The sequence below is a fragment of the Paramormyrops kingsleyae genome, chromosome 21 (assembly GCF_048594095.1).
Source record: "Paramormyrops kingsleyae isolate MSU_618 chromosome 21, PKINGS_0.4, whole genome shotgun sequence".
NCBI classification, from domain to species: Eukaryota; Metazoa; Chordata; class Actinopteri; order Osteoglossiformes; family Mormyridae; genus Paramormyrops; species Paramormyrops kingsleyae.
Genome location: NC_132817.1, coordinates 5,085,592 through 5,104,828, shown reverse-complemented (window position 1 = coordinate 5,104,828; position 19,237 = coordinate 5,085,592). Strand labels below are relative to the sequence as shown.

Sequence of the window (19,237 nt, the reverse complement as noted above, 5' to 3'; positions counted from 1 at the left end):
TATAAAACAGGCTTTTCTTTTACAAACGTATTTTTGGCAGCATGTTAGCGGTCGATATTGGCATGACCCAGCACCTCCGGGGACGGGGGCTGGGATCCCGTGTCTGGTCCACATATGTGGCATTTGCATGTGCCCCTCGTGTCGCGCGTGTTTCCTCCCGGTGACACCAGATACAGCGCTGGCTGCACTGCGTCCTCTCATTGTGTCGGGGAGCGTCACAGACAGACGGGGAACCTCGCCCTTAACCAACACGGCGCCACACATCAGCTCTCTCACATGTTCTATTTAGCTACTTCCTGTGATTTATAAATACAGCAAAACTCGCTCACTTTCTAAGTTTCTTTTTTAGCTAAATTTGTTTTCATGTGCTTTCTGCACCATCTGACACCCTGTAGATGCGGCGTTAATAATGCTGTCATTCGTCAAGTACCTGCAAAGGCCTCGTTAGTTATACATTGAGCTCCTTACCGTCATCTTAAGAGAAAAGCTCACTTTTGTTCATCCATCCTTCCATCCCTTTATCCTGGAGCAAAAAAATAGTCATTGTTAGCTTGTTAGCTTGTTAGCTTGCGAATTTCTACCTCCAGGCCATTTGCATGCGGAGACCCCGAAGTCACAAAAACTTTCACCAAGAGGGACGTGGTCACATGCTGCTAATTTTCTGCTCTGTGTCGGACACACTTTCCCTCCCTGTGGGGTTTCTAACACCAAGCTAAGCCTCCTCAGATGTTTGGAGAAGCAGACAGGGATGCATGACAAAGGAACGCCTCATGTGAGCTGCGAGAGACGATTGCAAACAGCTACAAAAATACCTTCGGCTCCTGCACATTCGAGTCTAAAAATGTACTATGGAAGATGGAACGGAAAACCTATACTGCTCTGTGATCAACGACCTTATGATGACGTTTATGAGTGAGATCATCTGGGCCTGGCACATACAGGCCGTCCAATTTAGACATTGCGGCGTAAACAGGAAGTAGAATTGGAGAATTGGGCCAACGATCCAGATCCGGGGGGGGGGGTGTTTCTGAGAATTCGATCAAGCAGTTAAGAGAGAGGAGGAAAGGAGCAGACGGGCAGGTGTGGAGGATCTCAGCACCATGGTGAATCTTATCAGATTAGTTCTCTTTTGGGGGTCGCTCACGATGAAGTGGGAGAGGACCCACGAGGGGCAGTGGAACGCCCCAGGGCAGCTTTGGGGGGGGGGGGGTCACACACCTGCAATAAGAGCGGATGACAGAATGTTGTGTGTAGCTGAGAAAGCCCAGTAGAGCAGGTGCTGTGTGCTTTGTGTTACAAACATATAAGTAAAATACTCTGCAGTTCCATCAGCCCTGTTGACAAAATGAGTACAAGTTCATTAAAGATTCATTCATTCATTCTGAGAAATTGGTTGTCATTCTCAGTAGGGACTGTGAAAGAACTTTTGGGTGAATAAACAGTTATATTAAATGGCCGAAGATCAGGCTTATGATGTGTTACTACATCGATAAGTGTGTTAATACATCAATATCTTTCACTTGTTTTGCTTTAGATTAATGAAAAAATCCATTCGACACATGGAATCGCATGCACTGATGCATCACAAACAGCAGTTAAATTAGGCTTATTAACAAATGAATTAGCAGTCAGGGGTCCTGAATATGGGTGTTTGTGGTGATCGCAAAGGGAGCTAAAGTCTAAACAGAGACAAAAGTGCCTCTTCTTCCAGGACATCAGGCAGTACTGTGTTTCCAAAACATTGTGTTGACAAGAAACGGACTCTCAATGGTGAAATGATGGAGTTTGGCTCAATTACAAGGCACTTGTGTTGTGGGCTAAACAAGCTGTGTTTATTTTAGCAAGCGCTCCGGCTACGGCCGCTAGGCTCGCTGGTTATACTGAGGTTCTGCTCCGTTGGCGGTGGGGAATGCGTGACCTTACACAGGTCACAGCCGTTTGCCTCTCCTCACATGTACATGCTGAAAATAGTCCATTTTTATTCTGTGCTCTGGTACATTATTAAGATAACTGAAAGGTAGGGAGTCTGTTGATTTTTCGACGGACATGGTATGCGATAAACACGGATGATTCTGTGGATAGACAAAACATCCGAGAACTTCCATGAAGGAACCATTTGATAGCCATGTTACTACAGTACATCATAACACCATGTTGTTCCATGTTTTTCATAGTTTTGTTCGAAAATTGTTTATATTGTTGGAACTAAGTAGCTTTGAACTGCCCTTGGTAACATTTATAATATAGTATTATGCTATTACTTATGTATTAATTAACCACAAACCAAGTTACATACTGATCTCATGTTCATTCATCCTTAATGAATCGTAATGCACGTTTTACCTCAAACAGTTACTATATTTGTCACTATATCTGTTGATTCTGTAAACCTTTGTGAGCTACTGAAGGAACAAGTCTTGAATAACACAAGTGAAATACTGATCTCATGTTTGTTCATCATTAATGAATCGTGACGCATCTTTTATCTCAAGTAGCTACTATATTTGTCTATGATTTGTACTTCAACAGTAACTGAGTTAATACTAAGTATTTGCTCCCCATCAAGTAAAGTGTACCATGTCTGTTTCATGCAAATGAAGTCAGCATTGTTTGCGAAACGTTTCTGGTCCAGTTGAATGTGTCAGTGGTTCTGGTTTACGCCCTCTGCAATAGCGGCTGAGGGTATCATATGTCAGCTGTCCCAGGGCTGATCGTAATCATCGTAATCAGCTACCTTTGGCTGGGCCTGAGGTCACGCTGAGATCCTGATGGCCTGCCTGTGTAATGGCCCATTAGAGGAACAGGAAATCAGGAATTTTTGCGTTTCTGGCATTTTGCTGCTGGGGGTTGATGGAAAGGAGAGGTCATGTTTTTTTACTGAATGCCTTATGGAGTTTACTGGGTCCACAATAACAGGAATGTGGTTTTACTATGGTTTCACTGCCCCAGAGTGTTTCACCCAGACGGTCGGCTTGAAGCCACGCTGGAAAGCCCCTTTCGATGGGGCAGGGCTCCTCACTTCCTGCACCAGAGAGATGACAAGCGACGGCTCATCGATACTGAGTAATCTCTGGAACCTTCCACATGGCCGACATTCTCAGACTATGAGGCCTGTGAGTTTGTACTGTGAGAAGCATCTAGGGTCTCAGACCTTTGTGGATCGGATCTCCAGGGGAATTTTTAAGCACGCCTCAGGCCCATGAGGAACATACGTGTCTCACAGGTGACTGTGAGCTGCACGAAACCCCCCCCCGTCATGGTCTATCGAATAAGGCTGACAGCCTGACACAACCCCCAAGAGACTCGGCACTGGTAACACAGATCACTGCACATGCCCGCACTCACATAGAACAGTTTCTTACATTTGCTTGGTCATGTCTCAAAATTCCTTATAATGCAGCTCAGGCCTCTGTTTTGTATTCGTTGGATTCTGAATACAAATTGGTGTTTATGAGCATTTTCAGGGACCTGCTCCAGGTTGGGGGGGGGGGGTGGGGGCTGGTTTCTCCTCAGCCTGAAGTGAATTTGGTTTGACACATTAGCAATGGGCACCAGGGAAGGCTGCAGATGAATATTTTCTGGGGTGGTGGCTTCACCCCCCCCCCCCCCAAAAAAAAAGCATTTAGAAGGTGAGTCTACATGCAGATCCTGGGGCCAGGGTGTCCCTCAGGTAACACAATGCTCACCACGTCTACTGTATGTACGGTATGACAATGACGCATGTGTCGTTTAATGCATGTGGGCAGTGTTGGCTTCATGGTTTGGGAAGTGCACTTTGATTGCTGGTTTGAATCCCCGACCAGCAAGGCGCCACTGAGGTACCCTGAGCAAGGTACCGCCCCCAAGCACTGCTCCCCGGGTGCTGAATTAGCTGCCCCCTGCTATGTCACATCGGCACATTTGGGTTAAATGCAGAGGACGCATTTCGTCGTTGTGCGCTGTGTGCTGTGGTGTGTCAACAATGACCACTGATCTTCAAATTCTAACACTGATAAATATCAGAGGGAAACTTAAATGCGTGCAAATCCACATGGTAGATCTTTAATGCATAATTCCATTTCATTTGAAAATCGCTTGTTTTCTTATTTGCATTTCTGTTCCCGCCAGCGAGAGCCGATTGCTGTTGTGTCATTAGTGGCACAAGACAAAATTTGCTTTTGTGGCGTAATGCTGTTTGTTCGGGGCTGTTTGTAGAGATCAGCCTTCATGGTGCAGTGGCCCTCACACACGCCCGGCAAACAAAGATTGCAATCTTTGTTTGACATTCTCTTCTGCAAATGCTAACCTCCACGTTAACTGCCTTTAAGAGGGCTTACGCCCTATTTAGGTACAACCGTAAAAATGCCAGAAACGCACTTAAGTACTCCGTAAATAAGGTACAGAAATGTCATGGTTTTGGCCTGATGGTCTCTGATGACAAGTTATTTATGTAATTACGTTGTAAATTATTATGAAGGTCTGAGGATTCCAAGTAAAGAAGGTCGAGCAAAGAATAAATCAGGCAATAAATTGTTCAGTTAATATTTTAATCCACCGGGATAATTTGTTTGTGAAGCAGCAGTGTTTAAATATATCATGCTGTTCGGGCAAAGTGGAGTAACATTAATCTTAGGAGTGAGACCACGGCTGCAAAATTCCTATGGTTAAGGTTGGCAGTGGCGTCCAAGTGCAGAGTGTGTACATGCCGCTGAACACGCCGATCTTTGTTCCTTGGGAAGGCTCAGTCAGGAAGGGAGAATTCCACCCCCCACCCCTATGGTTATGAAAAGCATGGAGCCTCAGTCGGCTGCCATTGACGTGCTAATTCCAGGAATGCGGCAATTTCCTCTTTCTCTGGAAAACAAAGGCAACAGATCCACAGCTCTGGGCTTCCTGCTATAGATCTCACTGGACCATCCCCCCCAACCCCCCAGCCCCCACTCTCCTCTACACACACACACACACACACTCACACACACACACACACACACACACACAGAGTTATGAAGATCGCCTTGGAGAAGGAGCTGGCCCTGCAATAGAGTGGAATGACAGACTTTCCCCAGCGCGGTCATTTCAGTCCAGGTGAGCTGGCGGCGCAAACTGACATCACAGCAACATTTTTTCTGTAACTTAAATGTCACATGTTCCTATTTTTTGTGTCACGAATTTGAGTAGCTGGTAATGTGTGAAATTCCTGTGAAAACTTTGTATGGTGCTTACCCAAAATGTTTTGGTTATTATTATTATTATTTTATTATTTTTATAAGCACCTACATTTCCTGAGTATAAGGTGAAGATGGCAGTTTGTGTTTTTTTTGCGCAATTTAAGCGTCCTTTTTGCCATATCTGGGAAAGCAGCCAGAGGCTGGAGATTACAGCTCCGTAACTGACATGCAAATGATGCGGCAGGAATGTGTGTCTGTAACGGCTGATCTCTGCTGGATCCCGCGTCCTCTGTGAGCGCACGGGATCATCCCCAGTGAGCCTGTTCCGAGCCACTCGGGCGGCTTTATCTACGTACAGCAGGACAGGGTTTATCGGGATGTGTCTTTCAGTGATATTAGAAGCAAATGGACCCATTTATACAACCAGTAGCACATACTGTATTATACATGGAACCCCTACAGAGATTCTGAAAGCCAAAAGAATGGCAGCTATGATTCCTCACCATTAGTGAGGAATTTAAGCGTTGTGCTGAATTAACCCCTTAAAACAACAGGAATGCTTTTACATACTGGAGGCCATACAATTAAAAAACAAGAAAGTAATTGTATCGGTATGTTTATTATTGCTACAGTAATGCTTCTTTGAGCTGAGAGTGATTCTGACTAATCTTTGGTGCAGATCCCTATAAACTTATGCTTCTAAAATTAGATTCAAAACTTTATTTACAGCGTAAGGTCTTCTCTCCAAACCCATGAGGTCATTTTTTCCCTTCGGCTAAACCAGCAGGGAGAATGACTTTCTGTGTTAGCGCAGAATCGTCAGGCCGATGGCAACAGCGAGTGTCCTTCTGCTGATCCTACGTCCGCTCTGTGGAGAGAGCTGAAAGGTGCATGTTTGGAATGTGCTAGTGAGGCCCGTGGGGGGCGGGGGGGGGGGGTGGGGGGGGGAGGCAGATGGTGAAACTTGTTCAGTTATTGCCTGGTGTTTAGAGAACAATGCATCTCTCAGAGCTGCGATTAAGGCAGGGATAACTTTCCTGGGACAGCTGGGAAGCGATCTGTCTCACACTCACCTCAAACACCCCCCCCCCCCCCCCCACACACACACACACAGGCATCACAGTGCTGGCCCCCCCCCCCCTCCACTGAGCATGTCATCTGGGCGCCGAGCAAGTTTCACAGCCTCGTATCTAACACGCCACCCGGGACCCACTAGCCCCCGATGCCCATATTACAGCACCTGCTGTCGCCTGACTTTTGAGCAGAGGGCCAGCCCCACGCACCCCAGCAGACAGGGACACTGGCCCACAGCATGGCTCCCTGCCCCCCCGAACCCCCCAGCGCCTTCCCCCCGGCCTTGAAAACCCAAGTTTCATGCCGGCGTACCCTGGGGATCCAACAAAGGCCTTTATGAGACACAGCTGGGGAGCGAGACCTGTGTTCTGCATGTCACAAAAGGGATTTGAATCAATAGCACAATGAATGCATAACACAGCTCCCTTTCCAATATGTGGGGATTGTTATTGTTAATATCCAACCACTTTTGTCTTGAGGAAAAGAACAATTCATTCATGAAAGGATTCACGAAATAGGGAGTCCTTCTCATTGGCTCAGTTCCACCTGCTGCGTTGTTCAAATAAAAAAAAATTATGAGTTAAAAGCCTGCTGTTATTTATATAAACTTACACCGTTGTGGCTTGAAAACTGTATGAAAACGTTTATGAATGTATCTGACTAATGAACATGACATGTTTAATCACATGAAACCAGGATTCAGAATTTTACGACTGAAGCTGCGGAGAATTTGATAACTCAATTGGCGATTAGCGATACGGAACGTGAAGAGCGCGCTGGCGCCGCCTAGCGGGGAGAGAGCGGCAGTGCGGCCGAGGCAGTGGCGGCGTTTGATCCCCCAGGAGCCCGGAGCGCTGGCATTCCGCACATTCCGGGCCCGGCGCACAATCAGATCGCAGTTATTTATTAGCGCGGCGGGTTGGACGTGCGGCTCAGTCTGAACCGCGGCACCGTCAGCAGCGCAAGGCCAGGAGCCTCACCGATACATACGTACTCTGTGGATTATTTCGGATGATACGGAAATTTAATATTTACGGACCTTGACCTCCGGATCTGTCATGAACGTTTGAATTGGTAAGCTTTTCGTTTAATCGTTTCATTTTTTTTTTTTTTTTTTTTTTAATAAAAAAGATTATATGTTTTTGGTAGCAAGAATAACGTTTTCGTATGGTTATATATTATTAAAACGCATTATATTCTACTCCATATTATGAAATGACTCTCGTCTAAACAATTACAATGTTTTAAACTACATTTGTCGATTTGCGCAAAACAACAACAAATGGGGACGCGTTTCATTATGCGAACGTTCCATGTTAACTACCTTTATTTCACTCTTTGGCATGAAGACCAGCAGTAAAACATTTTGCCTGTATTGTTACCTAACATCAGTATTACTTCGTTTCCTGTGGTATTGCTGGTGCTGGCTGTTGCAAAACCCAAAGTCGAGATACGGACCCAGTGTGGTAACCGATAAAAAATGTTACTGTTTGGACAAGTTACACAGACACACACACAGAGTATAAGGTATGTCTGTAACTTATCCAAACAAGTTTTTCCGTTTACCACATTGAGTCCATATATAATATTATTACATGTTCTGCGTATAAACAATAGTGTTTCAAATGTAAAAGGTATATATATATGAATATATTTATACATAGAAATCGCTGCTGATTGTCGGAGGTGTGCTCTGCGCGTATTCACGCTACACCGAGCGGATAACCAGCCTTTCACTGCCTCCTGGGGACCGTTCCTTTGGTATTTTGGGGCAAACGTGCCGTTGCTAGGGCTGCCTGTCCGGGAGTCCGGGAATGATGGCCCGGGGAGAGCCGTGCGGTATGCGGCCGCAGAGGGATTCCGTGGGGCCGCTCCGCATTGGACACGGGGGGCTTCACGGTCCGCTGGCCGTGTGTCTATCCGTGCATGGCGCTGCAGGAAACGGGCAACCTTGTGCATTTGTTTACGCTACTGCGTTTATTTTTAATTTTTTGCGGGTGGACTTGTGAATTGTAAACTAAGATAAAACTGGCAGTATATAAGTCTTGAAAAGTAATGTCTTCGTATATTTAATGTTACTGGACTGGCTAGAAATATGACGTTGGTTTACCGAATTTGGTTTAACCAATTATGATTTGTGAAATATGCGGTTGCGAGGACACAAATAAGATCAGGATGAATTTTGAGTGTTCACTACCGGTTGCTGACAGTCATGTCTGTCCTGACCTTCTCCCATGCCAGATTCCTACTGATCCCGGAACTATATCTGTAATTTGTCGACTTCAATCACGAGTGAGATGAGAACAGCCGAGGACTCGACCAGCACGGTCCTGCACCGCCTGATCCAGGAGCAGCTGCGCTACGGGAATCCTACGGACACCCGCACGCTGCTCGCCATCCAGCAGCAGGCACTGCGTGGGGCAGGGAGTGCTCGGTCCTCACTGGAGAGCCTCTCCCTGGAGGAGGGCCCCCAGTTCCTCCAGCTGTCCGTGCGTCAGGAACCGCAGGGGCAGGAGCACCAGGGTGACTGTCATCATTCGGAGAGCGGCTGCCAGCTGTACCAGCTCCACAGCGAGGAGCTACCCACCTACGAGGAGGCCAAGGCCCACTCCCAGTACCTGGCCTCCCAGCACGGCCAGATGGGCCTCCAGCAAGCCGTCATGCCGCTGTCGGGCAGGAACCTCCAGGACGATGGTCTGCAGGAGCTGAAGAGGGGCCACGTGCGCTCCCTCAGCGAGCGCCTCCTTCAGCTCTCCCTGGAGCGGAACGGCAGCCGGGCTAACGTGGCCATGAGCTCCTCTCACAGCTATCCCCAGCTGCCCGGACACCACCTCCCCCATCCCAGCCACGCTCCTCACCAGCCCGGCCCACCTCCGGAGTACCCCGCACAGTCTTTGGGATACGTGCTCGGCTTTCCCAGGGAGCGAGGGCAACACTGCCCGGACTCGCACCCGCTGAGCTCCCAGCACTACAGGTAGAGTGTCTGTCTGCGTTCTACGTGACGTTCCCTTCCAGGCTTTCGCGCTCGGTCACCCTCGCACTTTCATAAACAGCCTTTCACGGCTCACATTCCTTGACGTTGTAATCATTGCATTCTGTACACATGCCCCAGAGCATCATGGTCCGCGGCCCCGTGTTTGATATTGACACGAGTGGCTTTGAAAAGCAGATATCAGGCATTCTTTGATAGTGCGGGAACAATAGTGTGGGTTTGAGGAAGTTCACGTGACACGTGTTATCTCGCACTGGCTGACAAATATGGATGTCAGCAGTGGGGAGGGCGTGGGGCGGGTGAGGCGTGGAGATGGAATGCAATTAATGCAGCTGCCCGTATTTTTGTTTCCCCTATAGGTACATGCAGGTGCAGCAGGCAGGCCGCCATGTTGGCATGGAGCCCGTCGCCCGCGGGTCTCTGAACGGCGACCACATCGTCCAGATGGAGGCGCTGGTGGCCGAGAATGAGCGGCTGAAGGGGGAACTGGAAGGCTACAACGAGAAGGCTTCCAGGATTCAGAAGGTGAGCGGGACTCCTCGGACAGCCCCCCCCCCCCCTCGAAGCACGGCACGACTCCAGATGAGCTCTGATGTGTAGGACCAAAGGAAGGCCTAGCGATGAGCAGAAAGATGCAGTACAGAACTTCTGCTGGGGTTTTACGGGACTTTTTTGATGATTTATTTGAAAGGTGTGGATTTGGAGATGCCACATGCCAAACGTATTAGCTTCACTGCCATGAGTGAAGGCAGCACGATGAAGCTGGTCTGTCCAGTTTATAATGGCCTCTTCCTATCGTAGAGGTACATTCTTGTCTGAGATATTAGGTTACTCTGGGTACTATGGTCAGAGGCTTGTGATCCAGTTTCCTCATGTTTAAAAGTCAAGTTTTGTCACGTGGTGGAGACTTGAGCTGGGAGTCCAACGCAAATCAATAACTTTACAGAGCAGCTATAGCATCATAACATCCTTTTCACTTTCACTCCGGTCATCGCTTTGCGGCTTCTGTCCTTTGATCTTCTGTCTCCTTGGGTAACAAGGAACCATGCAGAGACAGACTGGGTCACCATCTGTTTGGCAATTTGAAAAACTTTAACAATGCTTTTCAATACACAATGACCAGCAAGTTTTATTTTCGAATGTGGCCAGAGGTGCCTCTGCATCACCCCGCTGCTCCTACACACAGGGTGACGATCATAGAGGCCCAAGCTGACTGCCCTCGGCAGATGAATGTGGAATGTTTTCTACTCTTGTGTGTCACCATCACCCATCACCGGCTCTCTTTGCTGGCTCTCAGCCTGCTCCGGGGAGGGGGGGGGGAGTGTGAATCCGCCAACACCTGGAGTTATTGCCTTTCCTCCCAGGAATGTTGATTCACGTCCACGTCCAAGGGGGGGGGGGGGGGACTGGGGGTGATTTGCTTTAAGACTCATAAGCCAAGAAGGAGTTTGTTACGACATGGGATCCGTCTTTCATTTCTTTAGCACAAAAACATTCCCAGGATGCACTTTGGGTATTTGACACTTTGGTTACCATGACCAACCGTACGCTTTGTTTTGTCTTATTCAGCTGGAGTTGGAGATCCAGAGGATATCTGAGGCGTATGAGGCCCTCATGATGGGCTGCTCCAAGCGGGAAGCCCTCGAGAAGACCATGCGGAACAAGCTGGAGGCCGAGATCAAGAGGCTGCATGACTTCAACCGAGACCTGCGAGGTGGGTACCTTCTCCAGCATGAGCACCACTTACGGTGCTCGCCTTCAGAAGGCGTAAAATATCACCGACTGGCAGTCTTGGGACTCATGTGCCGCTGTTAATATTGACCGTTTTCATTTCTTGAATCAGACCGTCTGGAAACAGCAAGCAGACAAGCGTCGAAGGAAGTTGAATCTGCCGATCAAAACCAGCACGCCATGGCCAAACTCTTAGAGCAGAGTGAGTAGAGATATCTTAGCAGGTCTTCCACGTGACACACAGGTAGCCTTGGGTAGATTTCTGGTCTATGCATTAAATTGTTTCTGTTATAAAACCGCATACCTTTGGCATGAGGAAACACGTACGTCTCTCAGGCCTTGTTTGTCATTACGAGTAGCGAGATTGACTCAAGTGGCTGATTCATCGCCTGCAGTTGGGGTGAGAAGCATCTTTAAGAGCTAGAAAGTTTTGTTTGGATCCTCAGAAGGGGGGGGGGGTGTTTTTAATTTTATATGCTGAGGTGTAATTCCCCTGAGCTGCTGTTTCTGATTTGCTGAGATGCCTGGGAAAGTTTGCTGGAGGTGCTGCTCTGCTCCCAAACGGTGCCGGGATCTTGGCAGGGCCACGGCGCAGGGAATTCGCAGTTTTGCCTGGCTATGCCAAAAGTAACAGTTTAATAGTGTATGCGGCCAATCACGGGTGTGTAAAAAGCTTTAGAGGAATGCAAGGAGGAAGACTTGGGGGGGGGGGGGGGGGGTTGGTTTGAGAACAATATCAGCAATCTGCGCTAAATTAGGCCCGGCTTTTTTGGGGGGGGGGGGGTTGTGGAATTTCCTTCTGAAAATGACTGAGAAATCAGAAACCAAACAAAAGTGCAGAGTGCTTCTGGATGTGCGCCCCGGTCTCAGCGTTCCTCCTGACTCTCTTTTAAACTAAATTTTAAAGTCTTTCTCAATTGCTTTCGCATGTGGCGTTTCTCACCCCCGGCGATTTGCACTGCGCCCGGAGCTCAGTGGATCTGCTCGCTGTTGCGCTATGCGGAGCATTACCTGCGAACCCATTCTTTATGGGCCTAATAGTTACTTTGTGGCTGCGCAACACTTTGATGGGGGTAATGGGTGTAAGTCTGTGGGGGGGGTGGGGGGGGTAGTAGTTATGTGCTGCCACGTCCAGCTCACTCACACCCCCACGTTTCCTGAGTGTGAGCTGCACTTGTGGTTTTACACACACTAGCAGGAGATGGGGGCTGCATTGTTGGGATTCCTCAGGTAATCGGGCTCTTCTGTGAAGTGCCGAGGCCTCCCTCCTGCTTCGCCGCCCCCCCCAGGTGGGCTACGGGGATCCCTCTCTGACTCGCAGCCCCCCCCCCCATTGGGGACTAGATTGAATTTAACTTAAAAAGACCGAAACTTTAGTCGTTTACACTTGTTTATGTAAGTGACACTTCTGGCCGAACGGACTTCAACGTTTTTGTGACTTTGTGCTCCGTTCGGTACGATGGATTAGAGCGATGGCCTGAGCTTTTCACCGTGCTCTGCTCATGCCAAAACGGCATAGATGCTGTTTTTTTCGTGTTTCCTCACTCTCGGGCCAGCAAGGCATTCTTTCGCTCTGACAGGAAGGGAAAAGCATGTTTGGTTGTGTATGTGGTTGGGAGGAAGTGCACATTCTCTGGAAGGGCTAGGAATGCGGGGCAGTTGGGTAATCAGCACTTAATGAGTGAAAAACTCTAAATATTGTTCCGAAAATTAGCCAGTGTGACATTAGAAGAATATATATGAATGTGAGGTATTTGGGGTTATTAGGACATTTGGAAGTAAGTGTTTTGGGCAGCTTAGGGAAATTTGGTAGAGAAATAGTAGACAATTTACATGAGGGAGGCTGATGGAATTTCCTTGTTATCCGTTGGTTCATGCGTGAGACGGCAGGTCCAGACTTACTCACATAGGGCCCAGAGCCTGGCGTGTGAACCAAGCGGAGCTGGAATGTGTGAATGAGTGTGCGAGCGAACATCATTTTTATCAAATTATGAATCCTGCTTATATTGTAATATATCTTGGAAAGGGGTAAATCATTAACTTTTAATTAGTAAATAAAATGAACATCAATGTTTGTGAAACACACTCAGAGCTGCGTGTGTGAGAGAGAGAGAGAGAGAGAGAGAGAGAGTGTGTGTGTGTGTGTGAGTGTTCATTTCAGCCCTCCAGCCCCCCCCCCCCCCACCCCCTTCACATTCCAGACAGTCTTGTGTAAATCAGGCCCTCCAGCCTTTGTTCAAATTCTCGGACTTAAGAGCAGGAAGGCAGGAGGGCCGTATGCACTGAGAGAGGAGAGCCTCAGGAATGTGCCCCCCCCCCACCACGCTGCCTCCCCCTCCACTCTCACACTCACACACAGCAACCCCCTTATGCAAGAGTGCTTCAAAGCTCTGATGCTATGCTGAATTTCCAGTGCTTTTTAGACTTGAGTATGGAGGGGGGGGGGGGGGTGACTGGTTCAGTTATACAGGGAACAACTTCACTTAATAGTTAGTAAATAATAATTAGTGAACAATGTTTGGGTAGGTTGAAAACAGACTGGCAGGCCTTTGACCTGCATCTGAGGTCCACGAGGCACACTAACCGGCAGCCCCCCCCCCCCCAATTACAGATGAGGAGCAGCGCAGGGAGCGTGAGCGGCTGGAGCGGGAGGTGCAGCGGTTGCGGGGCTCCGAAGAGGAGCAGCGACGGCTGGCCGAGGCCCTGGAGCAGGCGCTGGGCTCGGCACAGGCCCGTGGACGGCGGCTGGAGGAAGAGCTGCGGCGCAAGTGTGCCTACGTGGAGAAGGTGGAGCGGCTGCAGCATGCGCTGGCGCAGCTGCAGGCCGCCTGCGAGAAGCGCGAGACGCTGGAGCGCAAGCTGCGCACACGGCTGGAACAGGAGCTGAAGGCGCTCCGCGGGCAGCAGGTGAGTGGGCGTCCGGCGGAGTGGGCTTTCCCATGCCGTTTATCCCCGGGGGGGTACTGAACCCATCCGTGTGCCCCCCCCCTCCCATGCAGCGGCAGTCCCAGGGACAAGCTGGCAGCACCGCATCAGAGCTCAGCGCCTCCTATCTGGAGGAGCGGCTGCGTGAGAAGGAGGAGCGGATCCTGGCACTGGAGGCCGACATGACCAAGTGGGAGCAGAAGTACCTAGAGGAGAGCACTATGCGGCAGTTCGCCATGGATGCCGCTGCGACTGCGGCTGCGCAGAGGTGAGCCATGGTGCAGATGCACGTCACCTGCGGGGGAGGGGTCCCTGTAAATTGGCGTCTCTGGCGATTCCTGACACATCCTACCCTTTCAGGGACACGACCATCATCAACCACTCGCCCCGCCACTCGCCTAATAGCAGCTTCAATGAGGACCTGCCAGCGGCCAATCACCGCATCAGGGAAATGGAGAACCGGTACGCTGAGCGATTGGCTGCTCCCTGCCCGTGGGTCGCCCTTACAAGCGCCGGGCATTGTGGGAAGGCCGCTCGTTAACGCCGGTTTCCCCCTCCTGTCGCAGAATCCGCGCTCTCTATGCGCACATCCTGGAGAAGGACGCTGTCATCAACGTGCTCCAGCAGCGATCGCGCCGTGACCCGGGCATGCGGCCCGCCCGCTCCGTGCCCTCCATCGCCGGCCTCGTCCCATCAGCCGCCAGTGACGGCCCAGGGAAAGGTGAGCTTCGGCACTCGGTTTCCGGAAACATGGTTAGCTGCAAACCAAGAAAGAATAAACTCAGAAAGTGTTTAGTAATAAAAGTAAATAACAATAGAGTGAAATATTGCTTAGAATATTTTAGTGAAATTTACAACATACATTACAGTGAAATACTAGATAAAAGCAACAATAGACTAAAATACCACATAAAAAACAATAGAGTGACATAGTAAGCATCCCCAAATTCACTGCACGGTCTGTTGCATGAGCTGTATCTTCCCGTCCTGGGAGGGGGCGGCTTCTCGAAATGTTCGCTATTTCCTCTTGGCACCGCAGTGACTCTTATGCTGATATAATTGCGCATATTTTTGTATGTGTGCGTCGGCAGGGAAACAGCCGTGTGCTGGCAGACGGCACATAACCGTGTTCTTCCTCTTCTCTTTGCGGCAGGGAAGAGCCTCTCGGATGACCAGACAGCTGCCACGTCTTCCTGTCTGGCCGCCCCGCCCCGCCCTGCCAGCCGCGACTGCGCCACTCAGGCTGACGATCTCCCGCCCGAGTCTCCGGTTACAGACGAGCCACCCACCCGCACAGAGTCCGGTGCCGCCCTCGCAGCCGGTGAGTGGTGACTCGTGCGTCCTTTTTGGCCGGCCGGGGGTCTAGGTGCCATGACTGGCCCTCACACATCCTCTCCTCCGCTAACTGGGCTTTTGTCTTCCTTCCTGGTCCAGAAAACCCCGAACCTGAGCGGGCACCTGGCATGGCGTTCGTGAATCAGAGCATCTTGGGACGGGGAGCGGTGGAGATTTTTATATGAAGATTCTGACAGTGACACCCCTGGAAAGACACCCCCCCCCCCCCCAAACTTCTCCACCCAATCTGACTCTATGCAATGCAAAGACGATTCTGCCTGAACAAATGGCTTTAGAGACAGAATGGATGTGGCCACAGCAGGCCTGCACCCCGCTGGGAGAGGAACGCGCTTCGGCGTAGCACGACCCGGAATGGCGGACTACGGACTGGCACGCAGGAGCGCGAAGGGAGCTGGGCTCTCTGAGCATCACCCTGCCGTGACAGAAGGACAGACAGCCTTTTTAATAAAGACCTGCCTTGTGCAAGAGATGCTGTGAATCCTTTAGGTACTTGTACAGTATTTCACTTGCAAATGGCAGCTATTGGACAGTGAGGGAGTGTGTGAGCCTGTATGCGTGTGTCACACACACTTGTGTTGTGTTTATATATATTTATGCTGCTGCTTAGGGTGTGTGTGAGGCGTGATGTTGGTTTTGGTCTTAAAGAGAGAACGGAATACAGAGATTATTTTCTTTTTTTTTCTTCACATCCTTCCTGATGTATTATTTCCCTTGTATCTGGGAAGAAGTTCTGATGTTTTTTTTAGGAACTCCCCCCCCCATGTCCAGATATGTGACTGAAATACCCCTCCCATCATCAAATAGTCGTTCACCATCCTTCCAAACACTTTGCTCCCATGTCCTTTAAAAACCGGAGTCCCCACCGAGATCGACAGACCAGTGATTTGATTTATAGGGATTCAATTAACCGATTAACCATTGACGTTCCATGACTTTTATTTTGTTAAATATGGTCTCCTATTGCCCTGCTCCCGCCTTACTCACCTTCAGCCAATCGCAGAGCAGGATTTGTTGGGATAGGGCATTGGAAGGGGAAAGGTCAGTGTTTTGGCGGGAAAAGAGGGAAGGTAGCAAACAGGACACGAATACTGGATCCTCCCTCATGTTTCTGTCAACGAATGTAGCAGAGCTACAAAAATGTTATAAAGTTGTGATGTTTGAGATCAGGGGAGGATTGGTGCGAATAGGCTAATCTATTTATTGTTTTAAGATACCGTCAAGATCTCACTCTGGGAGAGGAGTGCAGGCCTTTCACGGTATCCGATTTCTCCAACGCCTCTTTAGGGGTGCTTATCACTCGGTGTCAGGGAGGTTGCTGCCCGACATGCCAGTCTTTCCGCATTCCTTCCCTGGGGAATGCCGCTGGTGCAAGGAAAAAGGCTATCTGTGGCCTGCCCCCCCCCCCCACCGTCTCACCCCTTAAAATGGTAAGCAACTCACTCCCATTCTGTGTCTATTTATTTCCCGCAGAGACCAGCTCTGTCCACAACCTTTAGCTCTTGCATTTAGTGACTTTGAGACACGTTCTGATTTGTTTTGGTGAAAATGTGACTGGGTGCCTCACACGTCTGGCACGAGTGTGTGTGTGTGTGTGTGTGTGTGTGTGTTGGGGGGGGGGGGTTGTTCAGAGAAACGACCACGCTGAGATTTGTCAGCTGCGGCCACTTTCTGTGAAAGTCACTCCTGAGCGCCAGTCGCTCGCCCCTAGGAGGGACGTCGCTCGCCCCTAGGAGGGACGTCGCTCGCCCCTAGGAGGGACGTCGCTCGCCCCTAGGAGGGATGTCGCATTGCTATTGGCCTCTTTCAACTGGAAGGGACTGAAAATTTCGAAAGTTCTCTTTTGACAGCATGGCTTCCTGTATGCTGGTTTCCTGTCTGCTTTTTTAAAAAGTATATTTCCCCTTTCTCTGCATCTGCTGGCTAGTGCATTGTGGGGGAAGAACACTTTTGTCTTGCTTATGTTTGTAATTTTTTTTTTTCGGGTCTTGTTTACAGAAGTGTCTGTTTTCACCTGAGATGACATAATATATTTTATATGGATAATTGTCTTGTGTAAGTATTATGTGCCATAAACACGACGATGCCAAAAATCTGCATTTTGATTAACTTAATAACCGAGCGCAGGGTGACCCCTGACCTTACTCCATGTTACATTCTCATACTCGGACAGCGCTGTGGGCTGCTAAAATGCAGGAGCTTCGCGTAAATACCAGAAACATTTCAGTAATGCAACAAAAAAACTATAAATAAATATATATTGAAAGTGAATGTTTTGACTTTCGTTTTTATCCGGAGTGATTAATCAAAGTGAAGTGACTGGGCGATGGTGCCTGTGATTGGTAGGGAGTTGGTTCCAATCCCGCAGAGTCATTTCACTGCTGCGCCCCTGAGCAAGGCCCTTAGAACCCAGTTCCTCCCAGGACTGTCTGACTGCTTCCCACCAAAGGATGCATGTGGCTGTAGTTTTTCAGTACCTTTAGCAATATTAGGGGTGGCACAGTGGATTCACACAGCCAGAGTTGGGGGTTCAGATCCCTGTATGGATAAATGGTGTTTCTAAATTGCCCTGCGACAGCCTGGCACCCCGTTCAGATGCACCCTGGCTGCCTGGGACAGGCTCTTTGACCCTGAATAGGACAGGTGGTTGAAAGATAGATATATGTTTAAATATTGGTAAACAAGTAATGTTTTTTCACTCGTCTTAGCAACTGGAGGCTAAGAATATGCTAAGAATCGTATCGTTGTCCACTCCTCACTGGAGTTCGAGGCTGGACACGTGGCGCAGTTGGGTTCAGGGAAAAAAAAAAACATGGCATCATACCAACAACATTTTTTGAACTGTCTGTACAAGCTCTGATTATGAGAGTGATCCCACAGCTATGTGTGGAATGCCCTCTCTTTTTAGCACTGAAAAGGCTGCTTGATTCTCTCTGAAAAACAACGTGTCCAGAACTCGTCACAATGCCGGCAAATACCATCACGACACCGCCGCCTGGGTCCCCGGCCGCCCCTCCCTGTGCGACCCTCCCATTTTGGGGAATTACGGCCTTTACGTCCTGATGCTATTTGCACATCTCTCGCTTAAAATTACACCCAAGCAGTCGTTAAGCCAACCACTTTGGTGAAGTCCAAATAAAAAAAAAGTAAAATAAAAAAAACAACTGGTGGCCATAAATTGATAATTTGTACTTTCCCTCAACAAATCATCCAGAGTCAATCTCGCCTAAACAGAAAGCCAGCAGCGGATCAGCAGTATCCGTCCATGTGCAGCCAGCGTTCCATAGGCTGTAGTGTGGCGGGGGGGAGGGTCCGCCGCTGCCGTTTGGTGCTTCCCGTGTTCGTTTCATGTGTCTGCTTTCCATTCAAGCAATGTTTAACTAACCACCACCGCCATGCAAGCGGGGAGCCTGTTTGAATTCCTCGATAAGCAGTCAGGCTGCATGCGGGTCCGTGCTGATTAATACTACCTTCAGCCTTTACCACTGGAGTAAAGTTGCTAGAGCGGAGATTTCAGAGCATAAACAAATTCCTGAAGACCTGCTGCTGATATGTGTCGACACGGAAAAGGCCTACAAGCTCTCCGTAGTATTTTAGCATCTGACCAAAACAACATGCTCTGGTGTGGCCCTTCTACTCACGCATTTAAAGTCAGGACATTTAGAAAATGTCCAGGAACCTGTTGGTTGCCCTTGCTTCAGCTGAAGCTCATGATTCAACCTTCAGAAAACAAACATGAAGAAAATGGACAGAAGGGAGGGTGGCAAGGCTGACACCATGACTAACCAGGCAGGACAGGAATGCTTGTCTCAGGCTTGAACTTTAAATGTCCTTTAACGATGCTCTGGGGCAGACATTGCACCAAACGTTGCATTTGAAAGCAAGAACCTCATTCCACCAGTGAAGCACAGAGGTGTCATTGGAATACTTTGCTGTACCGGGACTTGAAGGACTGTCCATCATTGACGAAATCCTGAGCTCCCTAACAAGCTATTTTCTGTCAGAATAGCTGAAG

General features: G+C 49.1%; 1 protein-coding gene across 2 annotated transcripts; it reads left to right on the top strand.

The window, feature by feature from the left end:
• The first annotated feature begins 4,935 nt into the window (after positions 1-4,935).
• Positions 4,936-17,493, top strand: amotl2b (angiomotin like 2b). Of its 2 annotated transcripts, none has more exons than XM_023822301.2 (11): positions 4,936-5,064; positions 8,463-9,195; positions 9,573-9,738; positions 10,783-10,927; positions 11,057-11,146; positions 13,556-13,851; positions 13,944-14,137; positions 14,230-14,331; positions 14,436-14,590; positions 15,023-15,190; positions 15,304-17,493. In XM_023822301.2, exons 2-11 carry the CDS (start codon positions 8,519-8,521, stop codon positions 15,387-15,389), a joined length of 2,079 nt encoding a protein of 692 aa, XP_023678069.2. In that variant the 5' UTR covers positions 4,936-5,064; positions 8,463-8,518; the 3' UTR covers positions 15,390-17,493. The 2 variants fall into 2 exon arrangements, with proteins under 2 accessions (XP_023678069.2, XP_023678068.2); XM_023822300.2 differs by lacking the exon at positions 4,936-5,064 and adding an exon at positions 7,072-7,295.
• The last annotated feature ends 1,744 nt before the right edge of the window (positions 17,494-19,237 follow it).

Bases quoted from the DNA above. Each gene is read 5' to 3' on its own strand.
- amotl2b (XM_023822301.2), top strand. From the start codon at position 8,519: ATGAGAACAGCCGAGGACTCGACCAGCACGGTCCTGCACCGCCTGATC. The intron at 10,928-11,056 runs GTGGGTACCTTC...TTCTTGAATCAG, and splicing joins CTTCAACCGAGACCTGCGAG to ACCGTCTGGAAACAGCAAGC. The intron at 14,138-14,229 runs GTGAGCCATGGT...CTACCCTTTCAG, and splicing joins GCGACTGCGGCTGCGCAGAG to GGACACGACCATCATCAACC.